The sequence below is a fragment of the Aristolochia californica genome, unplaced genomic scaffold (genome assembly GCF_029961685.1).
Source record: "Aristolochia californica isolate CCGP_79_NKW_82.1479 unplaced genomic scaffold, dmAriCali1.0.hap1 SCAF_9, whole genome shotgun sequence".
Taxonomy (NCBI): Eukaryota; Viridiplantae; Streptophyta; class Magnoliopsida; order Piperales; family Aristolochiaceae; genus Aristolochia; species Aristolochia californica.
In genome coordinates this window covers 2,332,129-2,349,103 of record NW_027182290.1, presented here as the reverse complement: position 1 = coordinate 2,349,103, position 16,975 = coordinate 2,332,129, and the positions used below count along the sequence as shown (strand labels likewise).

Genomic DNA, 16,975 nt, shown 5'->3' with positions numbered 1-16,975 from the left:
ATTACTTGAAGCCGTTAGATCATCCGGGTCCACAGCACCTTCAACTGGTAATTCTCGTATTCTCTCGACTGGTTCAATTCCTGTTTGCAGCAGGTATTTGGGGTGAGGAGTGAGTTTTGTTCCAGGGGCTAACAGCGACCCGATCCCGAAAGAAACCAAGAGGGGAGGTAAAGCAGGAGGAAGGGAAGTGCATGCCGCCAAACTTTCGCTTGACTCTTGTCGAACTCCACCGGAGAAGGTCATAGAAAGGTTCGTTCTTCTCTTGCTGAAATCTGTATTGGATATCGTCTCTGTCTTTCCATCTTTTCTTCATCAGGAGTGCTTGTTTGGAATCTGGTAACTTCGTCTCTCTTTACATTTATTAATTTATTTTGGTCGGGAGTTTATCGATTGTTTATCGATTGTTTTTTTATTGGACGGGTACAAACTTTTCTTTTGGTTATGATGCCGGGAGTGAATCCGGCTAGCTTTGCTTTTTGTTCCCATGTATGATGTGATTTATTTTTCTTATGTCTGGAAATTTTACTTTTTGATGTCGCATGGATTTTCGGACGCAAAATGTCGGTATGTGGTTAATGTTTCTATCTCATAGCTGAATTTACTTTTTTTCTTTTGGCTTTTTTGTGTGAACTTGTTGTCTTTTCTATTGAAGATGAGATAGTATTAAATCCCAACAAAAGCTCGTGGCCAGAGAAACAGAAGATTAGATTGCATTCTCGGTATTTTTAGTTATGAGACCTGTTAATTGATTGTTGCTTATTCAGTTTCAGGTATTTGTGTTGAATTAATGGGTTCACCCTCTTAGAGTTTCTTCGTTTGTAAACTTTAAAGCTCCAATGTATGCAAGGAGATTAAAGTTTAGAAATCAGAAATGGGATGCTGTATTTCAATCACGCACCAACTCGTCTAGGTGCAACAGAAGAGAATTGTTGCAATCTCGATGTTATGGCAGTACTCATAGAGATCACACGTCGACTGTAGCCTCTGTCAAAGAATTTAGGTTTGGTCCTTTTGTATTGCCAAGGTGTGCTTTGAGGTATTCTGTCACAGGGTTTCATGGGGGATATATTAAAAGATGGGCATATAGTGCGCATAGGTTATACAGCTCTGAAGGAGATGGGAGGAATGCAAGTGAAGGAAAACAGGTGCCTGTAATAGATTCGGCAAATGTTGATAAGGGGAGGACAAGGAAAGAGAAGGTCAGGGCAGATGTGAAGCATGGTGATGAGCATGCCAGGCTTGGTGAGCAGGATCAACAAGATTGGCTGAAGAAAGAGAAGTTGTCTTTTGAAAGTAGAAAAAGGGAAAGCCCTTTCTTGACCAAAAGGGAAAGATTCAAAAATGAGTTCTTGCGAAGGGTTGTCCCTTGGGAGAAAATAACTGTTTCCTGGGACACATTTCCATATTATATTACGTAAGTTTTTCTTTTCATACTTTCTGCTTTTTTTGTGGCTTTCACCTCAAATTTACTGAAGTTTAATTTCGTTATCAGTGAACAAACCAAAAACATCTTGATTGAGTGTGCTGCTGCAAATTTAAAGCAAAAAAGATTTGCTGCTGCATATGGTTCTAGGTTGAGTTCTTCAAGTGGGAGAATATTACTTCAGAGCATTCCAGGTACTTAATGGACTTCTCATCAATCTTCCATCCTCTTTTCTATTGAACTTCTTATGATCCTTCATTCAAACACATTCACCATCCAATCCAATGTACAGGAACTGAACTTTACCTAGAAAGATTGGTGAGAGCTCTTGCCCGGGATTTACAGGTCCCTTTGCTTGTGCTTGACAGCAGTGTTTTGGCTCCACATGTAAGTTATGAATTGGACCTTTGTTTTCTCTTGGGATAATTCAATTATAAGATGAAAGGGACATTTACTTGTCTATTTTGTCTAACTGGACCTTATGTTAAAAAATTAACTGAATGTATGATGTAACTTTTTTGTGATTTATTGCAGGATTTTGGAGAAGAATGTTTGTCAGAAAGTGAGACAGATGATGAAAATGCAGAATCAGGGGAAGAAGGTGCTTCTGATTCTGAAGTTGAGGATGCAAATGATGTATCGAATGAAGGAGGTACAGGAAGTAGTGGTGAAGTGAGATCAGACAGTAGTGATGAGGATGAGATAGATGTGAAGGCATCTGTTGAAGTCCTCAAGAAGCATCTAGTGCCTTACACCATTGAAGACTTGGAGAAGGTGAAGATTAAGTGGCTATATAACTTGTTTACAACAAACTTCAGTAAATTATTGTTCATCTGTAGTTTCAGCATGCATTATCAAAGAGTAATCCAAGTAGTCTTTGCTACACTTAAGTGGACTAGTGCTGCCTGTTCATAGGGATTGGGTAGAGGTGAATTTTATGGGGGAAAAGACAATCTTTTACTATTTCCGGTGGAGGAACTTCCCATTTAAACTTTTTCCTAGCCAGTTTCTGACAACCTTCTGTGGAAGCAGACATGAAGCAAATTTAGGTTTTATTCCTTACATATGAACCAACAGAAAATGATTTTTAATCCTTGTGCATAGCTTGTGCACCTTTTGTCCTAAAAACTGACAAATTACAGATTTTATTTAGTTTTAAATTATTTTACCGTAGGGGTGGATCCATGAAGTCAATTTTTTTCACTCATTCTGTTTCTTTACCATGTGGTGGTTTTTGAATATTTGATATTTATTTTGATTGAGATGTTTAGAAATTATCTCAAGAAGCTGGACTTACTTCACCATCTGACGAGGCAGAAACTGCGGAGTCATCGGAACAGTCTAAACAACCATTCAAAAAGGGTGAGTTACTCTGTTTCTAAGCACATGTCTTGATTTTTAATTATTTAGTTTGAGAAATTCCTGCCAAATTCACAATTGCTCTTTTGAGAAAATATTTATTTGGAAAGTTAAATAAATGGTTTAACTTGCTCTATGCAACCTTTTCTTTTTCTTGTATGTGTGTGTGTTGATATCATGGTATCACGTTTGATTATGTTTATCTTCTTCTCTTATGGAGATATGGTAAGACAGATATTACTCTTGCATTATCGTGATCTTCTATTTATTTGTCTTTCTGTTGGCAGGAGACTGGGTAAAATATGTGGGGGCTACTGTGCATTCAAAGGCTAATGACAGGTATTCCACTGTGATAATCTTTATTCCATATACTTTTTATAGATTTAAACACATAGTAGACAGTTTCCTATCTGAGTATTACATTTTTAGCTTAACATATTTTTTTTTCCACCGTCTGAAATTTTAGCACTATATGTCATTTCTCTTAGCTATTTCTATTTGCTTCTTATTCAAGGATAGGTATTAAGTTCTTCAATATTTTGGCATCAGCATACTTTCGTGCATTTTTCTTAATTCTCAATGTTGTGGTGAGAAGATGATTGAAATACTTAACAATAGAGAGGAGATGGAGATCATATTCTGTAATTCACAGAATGTAATAGAGTAACTGCTAGTTAAATATTTGAGTCTGTTTGTGACTTGGGGGTTTTGGCTCAATGGTAACATGGGGTTTTTTTCAGTATGAAGTCTTGGTTTCACGTCTCACCAGGGTGAAGGGATATGTGCGTGTATAATCAACATTAAAAAAAAATTCGTGAGACTATCATCATAAAAGAAAAAATTCACATAAGTCGAGTTTGCAATTTCCTATTAGAATATCTGCGTTAACTGCTCCATAAAACTAGAATGTGAATGGTGTTAGGTTGGTATTGGCTTCACAATGGCATAAATATGCTGAAGCTGTGCATAACTTGGCTTAAGGAACCCGTAATTTGGTGTTGCTAGAATCAGAATATTTGGTTACAGTAAGACAAGAATGTAATTCTTAGTTGCTTCGATATGTGGTATATTTGTCATATTTTCTTTCTGTAGCTATCAAAAAAAGAGAAAAAATGTTCTCGTTGTGTTTAAATGATTGTTTCTGTTTCTGTATTGATTTCATCTTTGTAAAAGTTTCTCATTTAGTAGCAAAAGGCTACATGTTTGATGACCCGAAAATAGGAGATGATTCTTATTTTCAGTGGAGAGAAATGTTGGATATACGTACAAATAGGATGGTGATATTGAATTAAATATCATGTCAACAACTGAAACCAAAATGGTGTTAGTGTTGATTAGAGCATAAAAAGTCTAACAAAGTATTAGGGAAAGATGTTGCTAACCTTCTAGGCATTTCTCATTTATTGACAAATTTGGTTGCATTTCTTTTGAAGAAATCCTAAATAATTATGGAATCCATCATGAAGTAAATTCGTTCACTCCTAATCTTTGGCATATATATTGCATCACAGGATTTCTTTGGGGAAAATAGCTACGACTGATGGCCCTACCAGTGCTTACACATTAATCAGTAAGAGGTGGGTTGATGAGTCTTCCCTACAATCTAGGAACGACCAATTGGAGAGATTAAGTGGTCCTTTAAATCGTAAATGCTTTTGTGAAGTTCATTCAACTTTGGGTTTTTTTTTACTATTTTGCTTTGATTTTTTTAAAATTTTTGTTGTTAGGATTGTAAAGGACTGGTACGCTGTAGTTGCTTCAAATACGGGTGGAAATAGCTTTTGGGTAGTACTATAGATTGCTTCTTTAGCATAACAAGCATCCGTTGGGAGCTCAGAATCAGAAAAGCATAAGATTAGTATTCGTGAGGCTTGCAAACAATATCAGGATTGTGAAAGTAACAAAGAAATGGACAACCTTTAGCCTTGCGCGTTCTGATTATCGGTGCATCTTGTGCTGAGTGTCATTGTGCAGCTTTATAACGAGATAATTTTTTTACTTGATACTTGTGAAAGTAAATATTAACAAGTGTGTCATAGAAAATTTTAGCCTTGTGGGTTCTGATTGAAGTGGATCTTGTGCCGAGTGTCATTATGCAGCTTTATAATGGATAATTTTCTATTTCCTATAATCACTAATTTCCATGTGTTTGATCATCATTATTGTATTTCCATGTCTCTGACTATTCTGCCATGGATCATTGCCCTTTTTGTCTACCTGTTTGTCTATTATTGGGTACCGTGGACAGACAGATTATGTTTCTGTCTTATTCATCCCAACATTAATTAGAATATTACCTTCTTTGCAGGCCCTTATTAAATGGTCAGCGTGGTGAGGTGTATGAGGTAAATGGAGCTAAGGTTGCAGTAGTGTTTGAGTCTGGCAACATGGAGGGAAAAGATGGCAAGAATGAAGAAACAAATGCTGAAGAAATTGCAAAGGCATCCGTTTACTGGATAGATGGTCGGCACTTTTTCCACTTGTTGAAAATATAGTATTTTGTTAGATGGAGTGCAGCTAAATATTGCAGCTTGAATGCCTTTTAATTGTCTTTGTTCTTCTCTGCTAATAGAAAACCTTTTTTTCTTCCTTCGACTTTGCTGTGAAGACTTGAACTTGAACTTTTAATTTGTATCTTTCGGTGCCCTTTTTGAGATGGGTGTGCTCATGTGACCTGCTTTTTTTTTTTTTTCCCTTTTACCACATTCTATGTAATTTTTGGTTCCCGTTATTTGAAGATGCTCTTCAAAGGCCTTGCATGAAATAATTTATTCAAACTTTCCTTATTCTCCAGTTGAGGATATCGAGCTTGATTCTGAAACTCAGGCTGAAGACTGGTACATTGCTGTGGAAGCCCTTTTTGAGGTGAAAATTCTCAAGGAGCTTTAGCTAATCATCTTTTATTCGTTTCAATAATTCTTTTCCAAAATCATTTCAGTGGAATTATTCAGGAGTACCCAATCTTACCCTTTTTGTTTGCTCAACCAGCATAAGCATTGGTTTGTTAGGTGTGTTGAAATGCTGCATTTATTTTATTTGATGATGATAAAATTTTTTATGCACCAACAGGTGTTACCATCCATGCAACCAGTAGTGGTCTACTTCCCCGACTCTTCTGAATGGTTATCCCGAGCAGTGCCTAAGTCAAATCGTAAAGAATTTGTTAACAAGTTTGAGGAAATGTTAGAACAATTATCTGGTTCAGTTGTTTTCATTTGTGGACAAAACAAAGTGGAAACAGGTTCAAAGGAGAGAGAAAAATTGGTAAATTCCATTCTTTTGCAGATTATGTATGTTCTGTTATTTTGCCTCTTTTCTGATGCTTTTTATTTTTTGTGGTTTATGGCAGACAATGGTTTTTCCCAATATCGGTCGTATTGGTCAGCTGGTATTATTTTCTTGGCTGCTAAAGCCACTCATTATTTTTTCGTTCCTTCCTAATTATCAAATAAATGTGGGTTTTCTTTTGGGTTAATTACCTTGCAACCACTCAAATATCGCATAATCACCTGCATACCCCTGGGTTTTAGATTTTTACTCACACACCCGCATAATATCACAAGAGATGCCTATATATCCTACCTTTAGATTTAATAAGTTTTTTTTTTTTTGAGTAAAACTTTAAATTTAATAAGTTAAACTCTAACTTTTGTATGAAAGGATAAGAGTGCTTTTATAATAGTGATATTATGACTTGTAGGCCTTTCTAAACTTATTCTATTTGCACTCTCACAAATAATGCTGCCGCCCCACCTAAAAACCATTTATTGTAATAATGATAATACTTCGATGTAGGTTTCTTAGATATGTCCCTTATTATTATTTGTGAACTGTATGGAAGGAATGACACAATGACCCACAAGTCATAATATCAATTTTATAATGGTCATTTAGTCTTACAGTAGTTGGAGATAACTGATGGAATCTAACAAGAGGACTGGATGGGTTCTTGTAAATAGTGTAAGTGTGTGTGTCATTTGAAAGACAAGAATTTGAAGGTATTTGTGTGAAATTTCAGTGATATGTAAGGAAACTCAGTAGGCATGCTTAGTGCTGTTGTTATTCTTAAAGTTATACTGCTGACTGCTATTATCTGATCCATATACTTCTGTTTATTAATTGACTAGACCAGTGCAATTTGTCTTGTGCAGCCTATACCTTTGAAACAACTTACAAAGAGCTTGAAAGCAGCAAATACATCAAAAGATAGTGGAATAAACAAAATAATGAGTAATGTTCTGTGGATTCAACCTCCTAAGGTATTGAATAATTTCTTTCATGAGCTCTGCTTATACATCAGAGTTGTGCATTCCATGTATTGTTCATGCTCAAGTCTTGTTTCATCTTTTGATTCTCTGATCCACTTTTTGAGTCGAGTTATCGCACTAACTATGGTACTTTAAGTTGAAGTCCAACTTATTCAAGTCTAATATATGGCAAACTGAAACTATTGCTAGAATCATTCAGACAAAATTAGTTATGCATCCTTTCTATATTACTCCACTTGCTTGACATCTTCAAGACTAGGTCAATCTTCTCTTGCAACTACCTTGTGCAAGGACAATCAACCTCTTCATCCACCTTGTGTTAAAAAACATCAATGTCAATTTCTATCCTGGCCCTACCCAAAATTGTAAAGTTAGAAGGCCTCTTCTTCCCAACTACTAATGACAAGATCTAAAGCCCAAACTAATGTGAGATTCTTCACCTACTCAATGCTCAAGAAACCACTTTGAGTCATATGGTCATTTGGGCTGTTGACACAAGGGCTTACCCTCTGAAACTCTCCTCACATTCATGCCTACATAGACAACCTGAACTAAGTTGTGTTGATTTGATTGACATGGGTTTGGATTTGCTTCGATGCCATGTTGGTATTAGGCCCATAACCAGCCCGGCATACTAGCCAATTGGGGGCTTATTAGCAACTGATCAACACAGAATCTTTCCACGGATTATTCACCCATTACATGCTCAAGCAACCAGCTCGAGCCACGTGCACATATTGTTTCTTGAGACAGTTTTCTCCGCCAACATGTATAATTGCTTATTTTTGGCTATATAATTCCTCTATGACAATGGATGTAACGTAAATACTCTGCATGCAGGAGGACGAATTGGTGAGGATATTCAATAAGCAGATAGAAGAAGATAGAAAATTTGTGATATCACGGAATAATTTATGTGAATTATACAAGGTAAATGAAGTAGCTTCAACTTCTGTGGGGTCATCATCTGTCATTTACGACACTGAATAATAACAATTATGAAATGGCGGCCTTGCCCTAGCAATTGTCTGTATATTGAATGTAATCTGTTTCAGTAGGTGAACTCTTTGAAGTTGTGCTTTTATAGGTGCTGGAGGAGCATGACTTATCGTGCATGGAACTTTTGCATTTAAACACAGAGGGTGTGATCTTGTCAAAGCAGAGTAAGATGCTCAAGTGTAACTAGCTCCACCTACTAGAAACACCCCCCCCCCCCCCCCCCCCCCAAGTATCTCGTGAGGAAGGAAGGGGGTTGTTGTGCTGAGAGTTTTGTATTTGACTTGAACACTAAAGCACTGCTGTGTATTTTTTTTTTTTCTCTGTTCCTAACTGTATCTTTTGGTGCACTTGATTATATGCAGAAGCTGAAAAGGTTGTTGGTTGGGCCAGAAACCAGTACTTGACAACTTGCACAATCCCTTGTGTGAAGGGTGAAAGACTGATACTGCCCCGGGAGAGGTATTATGTCCTTGTGTGATTATTATTTTTGTTGCTCTTTTTCTTCTTTTTATATGTCTATTTATATATTTTGATGTGACACTTTGATGGCATCAATATTCTTGTGTCTTGTGAAGTATGGAAGTTGCATTGTCAAGGCTAAGGGAACAGGATATGGCTTCCCGGAAACCATCACAAAATTTGAAGGTCCGTAGTTTCGTTTCTGTTTCATTCCCTCAAAAAATCTCCTTCAGTTTTAATTTGTTTTAGTTGCAATCTTAGCGATGCTCTTCCCTGACATTCACTAGAGAATTGCAGAGCCTTGCGAAGGATGATTATGAGAACAACTTTGTTTCAGCTGTGGTCCCACCTGAAGAAGTTGGGGTGAAATTTGATGACATTGGTGCTCTTGAGGATGTAAAACGGACCTTAAATGAACTTGTGATTCTTCCGATGAGGAGACCCGAGCTCTTTTCTCATGGAAACTTGTTACGGGTACAATCTGATACCTTACTATCATTGTCTTTGTATAATACCTGAGCTGATTGTATCTTGTGTTGCAGATTTTGGTTTTACGTCCAGTGCCCTTTGTTATGCTTTTGTAGGATCAGAAACTATGATTCTTTTGATTTTTTTTTGTTGTTTTTTTGGGGAAGATTAATGATTTTTGTGAGTGACTAGTGATGGTTTCAAACTTGTGTCAGCCTTGCAAAGGAATATTGCTTTTTGGTCCTCCTGGAACTGGAAAAACCCTCCTTGCTAAAGCCCTTGCAACAGAAGCCGGAGCAAATTTTATAAGTATAACTGGTTCTACTCTTACTTCCAAGGTACTTCCCATCATGAGGTTGTTTTGATTGCATTGCTAGAATTCTTTTTAAGGTAGTGTTATATGTTATTTGGATGGGATTTTTGAAGAGTATCATAACATTATCACTTTTTTAAGGATATTGTTATTCATGCTTGTATGATCTTTGTTACTTTCCTATTTCAAGGGAAGCATTTCTGTGCTGTATGGATTTCTCTCCATGGTTATATACTCATTTAAAGTGCTCTGGGCTTACCATTAATATGTTTCTAGTCCTGCTACTAAATTAATTATTCCTGAAATAGTGGTTTGGAGACGCGGAAAAACTAACAAAAGCCCTCTTCTCCTTTGCAAGCAAGCTAGCCCCTGTTATCATCTTTGTTGATGAGGTAAGCTTTGTCAACACATGTAGCTTTATGTCCTGATAAACAATTTCATATTTGAACCCTGGTTCGCCTTAGGAAGCTCTTAGCTGCTTGCTGCTGCGCTGTCCTCTCATTTTTTTTCCGCAGTCATAACCTGAGAAAAAAAAATGGCAGTCAATCATGCTCTAGATGTTTAAACCATTTGGCTTTGGTTTTATCAGGTTGACAGTCTTCTTGGTGCTCGAGGTGGTGCTTTTGAGCACGAGGCAACCAGAAGAATGAGAAATGAATTCATGGCTGCATGGGATGGGCTGAGGACTAAAGATAGCCAAAGAATTCTCATTCTTGGTGCCACAAATCGACCCTTTGATCTCGATGATGCTGTTATACGCCGCTTGCCAAGAAGGTATCCTTCAATTTCAGTTTTTTTTCTTTTATTTACTTTAGGAATGATCTTAGTTTTCATGATCCAATCTTAAAGTTTAAAATGATGAAAATAAGCTTTGTAAGTTGTCTGAAAGCTCATCATGAACGTGTGACATAAAATTAGCTTATTTTTACTCTTATTCTCTCCTTACAATTAGTTTCTGTTATGTTCTGGGTGTAGGATATATGTGGACCTCCCAGATGCTGAAAATCGGAGAAAAATTTTAAAAATATTTCTAGCTCAAGAAAACCTGGATACCAACTTTGGTTATAATGAACTTTCAAATGCAACAGAAGGTTACTCTGGAAGTGATTTGAAGGTAAATGCAAATTTTCTTATTTTGCATGGAGGCATATTTTCGTAGCTGCTATGTAGATCTCTTAATTCTCTGTTTCTACTTGTGCAGAACCTGTGCATTGCAGCCGCTTATAGACCTGTGCAAGAACTTCTAGAAGAAGAAAAGAAGGTTGAAATGGGTTCTAACGTTTATGTTATCCCTTGTCTATTATTATTATTGTTATTATTTTTAAAAGATTGTCTATTATGGGTGTCAGCACAATTTATGCCATCCACTTTGGAACAACCCCTGCAACTGCATGCATCAAAGTGATTACTTGAAGTTTCGTTCTATTTTTGAATGGGCTGAAGTGTGATTTATTATACAGGTTGGAGTGAGTGATGTAGCAGCCCTGAGGCCACTTAAATTGGATGATTTCATTGCTGCAAAAGCTAAGGTAAAAATTGTGAAATGTGAATATATCTAACAGTATCTGAACCTATTTGAGAGTATAGTCGAGATACTTCCTTGTAACTTTGTCAAGTTTGCAGTATTTAGTGCTTCCTATCGCATTGTCAAACCATTATTATAATTTATAACCAGTTGATTAATAAAAAATCACTGATTTTTATATTATGGCAGAGAATTAGATGGTTCACATTAGTTGATTTTTTTAGTAGTTAAGAGTATACTCATTTGTAACCTAACAAGAATCTTGCAGTAAACTAAATAATTTCTATGCTATAAAATTAAGAAATTGATTGAATTATGGTTGGTGCTCACTCATAGTGGTTATACAAATTGTGAAATAGCTTCCTGATTTGTCTTTTTAGTTTATATGGGCACAATAACTCCTGTAAGATTGGTACACCATAAATTGTGTTTACTTACCTATAACCTTGCAGCTGCCACTCAGTTTTTCTTAATGGATTTCACCAGAGTCTAAGTGGTGTTTTATCTCTCTTCCAAAAAACAATAATAAATTGGTGTTTTATCTCATCTGACCCCGCCTATAAAGTTTGCAGATTGCTCTTCCTTTCAATATCTTTTTGTATCTTGAATTTAGAGACTTCAACTTCAGTCTATCAGCATACATCCTCATCTACTTGAATTCGAAGAGTACCAAACAATAGGAAATATTGCACAACTTGGTTTGTTCTTTCATTACATCTTATGGTTGTCTTATTTATTTAATAGGTGGGAGCTTCTGTAGCTTATGATGCAGCCAGTATGAATCAACTGAGGAAGTGGAATGATCAATATGGAGAAGGGGGGAGCAGGAAGCGATCACCATTTGGATTTGAGAACTGATAACTGTAAACAGGCAAAGCCGTTTATCTTTTGAAAATGGCTGGCTGTAACTTGAAAGAGGGCTAATAATCCGATTTCCTTAATCCAAATCGTCCCTCTAATTTTTTGAAATATCCTGTAAAGTACGGAGGGAGGCCAGTTTAATCCAAGTTTGGCCGGCAATATGTACTAATGTAATTTATGCTAATTAAACATTCTTTTTGTTTCACATTTTTTAATTAAAATATCTGAAGTCCTATATTTGAACAAATAGAGATGCAATGAAATGGTACCTCAAGGTCCAAATTTGGAGAACAATGGTTCAAATTACAGTTTGCTTTTTTTCTTCTTAATTCAGGTATTTTGACAACATTACAGGCATTCTCCTCTAAGAACGAGCTTTCTTCAGCTTTCATATACATCATTAAATTGTCTTGAACGTGAATTTTTTAAATATGTACACCGTAAGATCTTGATGTAATGTTCTTGTGTGAAGCTTTTAAACTAGAAGAATGTACTGAAGGTCAGGCTGGATGGCTTGGTAACTCATTTCCATCGCTTTGCATTCTTCAGTCCTTTCGATTTTGCGTTTGCTTGCTGGAATGCCAACCTTTTTTGTTTCTTCTGAGCTTCTCTTTCTGCCTGAAAAGTTTTTTTTTTTTATTTCACATGAGCGAGGCAGTAAATTTTACCAGATGGATGATCTGGACAAGGCTGGGAATGAATGAATACCTTTGACATCTTTGACTTTGCTTTCACCTTCGGAGCCTTTTCCTCTAGCTCAGCCTCACGCTCAAACTCTCTTTCTCTAGCATCCAGATTTTTCTCCAGATAATACTGAACGACAAAATAGACTTGTTAAGCAGGTCTATAAACTATGTATTGTGAAACTCAAGACCAAAAGATCACCACCCGAACTGCTATGGGATACTTATAACAGCACTGCATGCAAGGAATAGCTACTCACATTATAGTCACCAGCATAGTCTTGCAAGTTCCTGTCATTCACCTCAATTACCCTATTAACAATCTGCCGAATGAAGTATCGATCATGAGAGACGGTGATGACGGTGCCCTTATACTCTGATATTGCTTCCTGTTCAACATTTGCAAGTTGCAGATTATGGACCTCCATGTAGTGTGGTCTTGATCACCCAATATGAGAAAAGATTGAACCAAGGCCCTAGCAAGTTATAGTAACTTTACCTCGAGCATCTCTTTTGTTGGTATATCTAAATGGTTTGTTGGTTCATCCAAAACAAGCAAGGTCGATGGTTTCACCATGAATGTGCAAAATGCAAGTCGGGCCTGCATGCCAAAAGGAAATATGGGTTTCAGCACAAACCATTTCAGTAGTCTACAAGCTACAAAAACTGCAGACCTGGAGTTACAAAAATATGAAACCTTCACAACAGTTTACTTCTCATTAAACAATTAATTTTATTTCAGAATCTTATATGAAAACAATTTTTTTCTTTTTAAGGAACATCAATGTTGTCTAAACTAAAGCATCAACCACAAGATTAGCTGCTATTTAACTGATGATAATAACTAGATGAATAATTACATTAAAAAAAGTGCATGCAAGTGAAAGCTAATGATGGATCCTCACTAACCTTCTCACCACCACTTAAAAGTGAAACCTTCCTATCAAGCATGTCAGCTTTGAAATTACAACGGCCAAGAAGACCTTTAATATCATCAAGTCTCCAGTCCTCAGCAACTTCTACTACTGTGTCAAGTACTGTTTTCTCCAAATCAAGGGCTTCAGCCTGACAAACAGATTGATTTCCATATTATCTTCATGAACATGAATAGAATGGTGACATGGAGCTTAATTTTCCCTAATCTTATTCATGTTGGTGCATGCACAAAAAAATAAAACACAATGATAAGTCCTAAAAAGGACGTTTCACATTCCATGTCTAAATAGACACATCAAGAGTTCAACATACTTTTCAACATCAGTCTGGCAAACTTATGTCAATACAAGTTTGTACAGCCATTTCAAAGTTCTAATATGTAGTTTTAAGTTGAAATAAGTTGTACCTTTCAGGGATGCTGGTTAAACTGGCATACATGCAAATTTAACCAAATTCCCTATATCTGTGGACATCAACATGTGGATCTATGTAACACAGAGTACAGTTTCAGGATGCCGGTTCATAACATAGCACAAGGTATGACAATTTAACCAATATTCACCCTATATTTGTAGACACCAATATGCCTCAAAAAATGCAAAATATTGCAATTTTAAGCAACAAGAATAACTCTTCTAACTAGTAAAACAGCAAAATCAGACACCAGACAGGATTCCCAAACCAAGTAACAGATTCATGCTCCAGATAACACTAATAATATACCTGGTTTTGCTCAAAATAATTTGGTAGAACATTGTGCTCTCCAATCATAATTTCACCTCCTTTAGGCTTCTCATAACCCATAATCAATTTAAGCAAGGTACTCTTTCCACATCCATTAGGACCAATTATGGCTATCTTTTCACCCCTTTGGATGGTAAGATTTGCCCTTTCAAATAACTTCTGCCAGACAAGCAAGTAAGATAATTGTCAACAAGGAGTAAAGAATGGGTACATGCATACGCACACAGCAATAACTGATTGAAAACATAATGCTACAGCACATCTTAATAGTGTGCCTGACAAAAAACAGCACAAAAAGGAAAATATTAATTTTTAATAAGATTTACTCTAAATTGTTCAGCTCCAAAAACTAGAAAGACAGTCTAGTCACCTGATCTCCATATCCGAATTCTAGATTACTTATAGTAACTACAGATCTTCCACTTCTGCCTCGCTCTGGAAATCTGAACTTAATTTGTTTTCGTTGAAAAGGCTTCTCAATTTGCTCCTCTTCTAGAAGCTTTTCCAATTTCTGTTGGGAAAAGCATTGAAGATGAGGTCAATTCGAAGATTTAAAATTGAATGATTGAACAATTCCTGCTCAATATAATGTTACTATACACCACAAAAGAATAATGAAAATACTATAAGAAATAAGCTCTTCACTTAGAAATAGAGGAAACAGAGGAAGGCAGATATTCAAAAAACCTTTTCTGCTGAAGATGCACGACCAGAATTGGCACCAGCACCTAGCCGGTTTATAAGATCTTTTGTGTGCTCAATTTCCTTCTGCTGCTTCTCCCATGCTACATACCGAGCTTCTATCCAAGCGGCTTTTGCTAAAATATACTCTGAATAGTTTCCCATATAAGTTTTAGATACTCCCATATCCGTTTCCACAATCTTTGTGCATAATTGATCAAGAAAAGCTCTGTCATGAGATATCATGACCATAGGCACATCTTGCTGTTTAAGGTAACCCTCAAGCCACTCAATGGCATCGAGATCAAGGTGATTTGTAGGTTCATCCAGAAGTAGCAGATCAGGTTCCTGCCATCAGCAAAGTATTTTCAACAAACAACTAAGGGAAACTTGATCATGATGCTTTAAATTCTTCATGAAACAAGCCCATAAACGTACGCACTAAATCTGAAAAATGGTTCTTCATAATTCAAACTCGAATCCCTGTAGCCCCAGCTATAGTTAAAATCAGAAGAACATCAAATATCACCACGAGTTATATACTGAAAAAGAAAGGTTCCGGCAATCCCAACTCACTCATGTATCTTCATCTTTAAAATAGGTTATACATATAAAGGAAACAAATGAAGCCAAAGATAGTACCTGAAGTAAGATTTTCCCAAGTGACATTCTCATCTGCCAACCACTGCTGAACGATGCAACCAGCCTATCAGAATCCTCCGCAGTGAACCCGAGCTCTGGCATCATCTTATTAATTTTTACATCCAACGTGTCAAGATCAACCATTTGAGCTCGCCTCTGAAGCAAATCCAATTCGTCTAAAAGCCTACCCATCAACTCCATATTCTCCACTGAGCTCTCTAGTGCTTTTTGAACCTTTTCTAACCTCCTAGCGATCTCCATTTCGTCTTTAAACGCACTGAGAAACTCTTCTTTGACAGTCTTACTCGGGCTAACCTCAAATTCTTGACTCAAAAATGCAATTTTCATATTCGGTTTGGCTTTAATCACATTTCCGGAGTCAGGCTCGTCCTGCCCTACAATAATTCGAAGTTGGGTCGTCTTCCCAGCTCCGTTAACTCCCACTAGCCCTACTTTTTCCCCCTTTTTCACTTCCCAACTAACATCCTTCAGAACGGTAACACCTTTGAAACTCTTGCTAATATTCTCTAACCTAACGCCAGAGGATACGCTCGAAGCACCAGAACTCGATTTTGGTTTATTCTTCCTCCGCTGAGGTTCCTCACCAGACGTGTCGGAGAAGAGTGACTCGATATCACTAGTTCCTGCAACAGAATTTTCAACAGCAACCGCCGAAATACTTGAAAAATGCCTAGATTTTTTACTCCAATTATCAAATACGCTCTTTTTACCACCAGTTCCTATAATTCTTCTGGAATGAGATAACGAAGCTGAAATCGACGTAATAGGTCGAAACCTAGGCCTAATACTGGATTGACTGGCATCTAAAAGAGCCGAACCAGTAAGGAAGCTCGACCGAAAATCGACGCATCGGAGCTTACTTGCTACGTCCATTTTTCTGCAACTAAACGCTCCAACACGATTGATATAACTCGTAAAAAATGAACTAAATCACTGAGACGTAGCAGCATATACAGTTAATCGAATTTGAAGACGAATATCAAGATTTCGAAGGAACAATATGAGGCGACGAATTTCTCTGTAGACGAAAAGGAGTCGCAGAGAAATTCCCCGGCCGTGGAAAAGAACAGAAACAAAAAAAAAGAAGCACCCAAGATATTAATACAGAATCAGAAAAAGCTTTTACTTTCATATTTACCAAGTAGATGTACTATATTACCCTTGATATCTAACAAAAACTACAAAACCTAGTATATTAAACATATATTGAGTAAATTAAATATATATAAAAAAATTAAAATCCAGTATCAATATCATGTCACCGAATCTAATATGTATCATTAATATGACACACATATGATCCATAGAAGAATAACTATGTTTTGTTATACTTTATTTATTAAAATAATAATTTAAAATGTAAATTATTATTCAATTTTTTATTATTTTTAAATAACCTACTTACATTTGAAACAAGCAAAAATGCACACAAATGGGAAGTGGCATGTTCGTTATTTTTGTAAAAGTCAGGCGCGAAGAGGCCGGGATAATATGTAGCGGAAATAAATCGATAATGCCAGATGCGGCTGAGCCACGAGATCGGATTGTGGCTACTAACGAAGACCGCAAAAATGTTAGCCAATTATCTCTCCC

At 36.6% G+C, this 16,975-nt stretch overlaps 2 protein-coding genes across 5 annotated transcripts; one reads left to right on the top strand and one right to left on the bottom strand.

The window, feature by feature from the left end:
• The first annotated feature begins 101 nt into the window (after positions 1–101).
• Positions 102–11,997, top strand: LOC137940206 (uncharacterized). Of its 3 annotated transcripts, none has more exons than XM_068785142.1 (25): positions 102–249; positions 771–1,414; positions 1,493–1,617; positions 1,716–1,810; positions 1,958–2,197; positions 2,695–2,785; positions 3,070–3,121; positions 4,294–4,359; positions 5,091–5,245; positions 5,577–5,647; positions 5,852–6,046; positions 6,132–6,170; positions 6,934–7,041; positions 7,891–7,980; positions 8,138–8,213; positions 8,412–8,508; positions 8,625–8,694; positions 8,806–8,982; positions 9,192–9,314; positions 9,598–9,681; positions 9,879–10,063; positions 10,265–10,403; positions 10,491–10,550; positions 10,750–10,818; positions 11,559–11,997. In XM_068785142.1, exons 2-25 carry the CDS (start codon positions 837–839, stop codon positions 11,670–11,672), a joined length of 3,099 nt encoding a protein of 1,032 aa, XP_068641243.1. In that variant the 5' UTR covers positions 102–249; positions 771–836; the 3' UTR covers positions 11,673–11,997. The 3 variants fall into 3 exon arrangements, with proteins under 3 accessions (XP_068641243.1, XP_068641242.1, XP_068641244.1); XM_068785141.1 differs by having other exon boundaries at positions 765–1,414; XM_068785143.1 differs by lacking the exon at positions 4,294–4,359 and having other exon boundaries at positions 765–1,414.
• LOC137940207 (ABC transporter F family member 5-like) lies at positions 11,955–16,454 on the bottom strand. 2 transcript variants are annotated; one of them, XM_068785145.1, is made up of 9 exons: positions 15,362–16,454; positions 14,726–15,067; positions 14,409–14,549; positions 14,018–14,194; positions 13,268–13,423; positions 12,858–12,959; positions 12,619–12,747; positions 12,384–12,488; positions 11,955–12,293 (listed from the first exon to the last, which is right to left on the bottom strand). In XM_068785145.1, exons 1-9 carry the CDS (start codon positions 16,253–16,255, stop codon positions 12,198–12,200), a joined length of 2,142 nt encoding a protein of 713 aa, XP_068641246.1. In that variant the 5' UTR covers positions 16,256–16,454; the 3' UTR covers positions 11,955–12,197. The 2 variants fall into 2 exon arrangements, with proteins under 2 accessions (XP_068641246.1, XP_068641245.1); XM_068785144.1 differs by having other exon boundaries at positions 11,956–12,293; positions 14,018–14,197.
• Between the last annotated feature and the right edge of the window lie 521 nt (positions 16,455–16,975).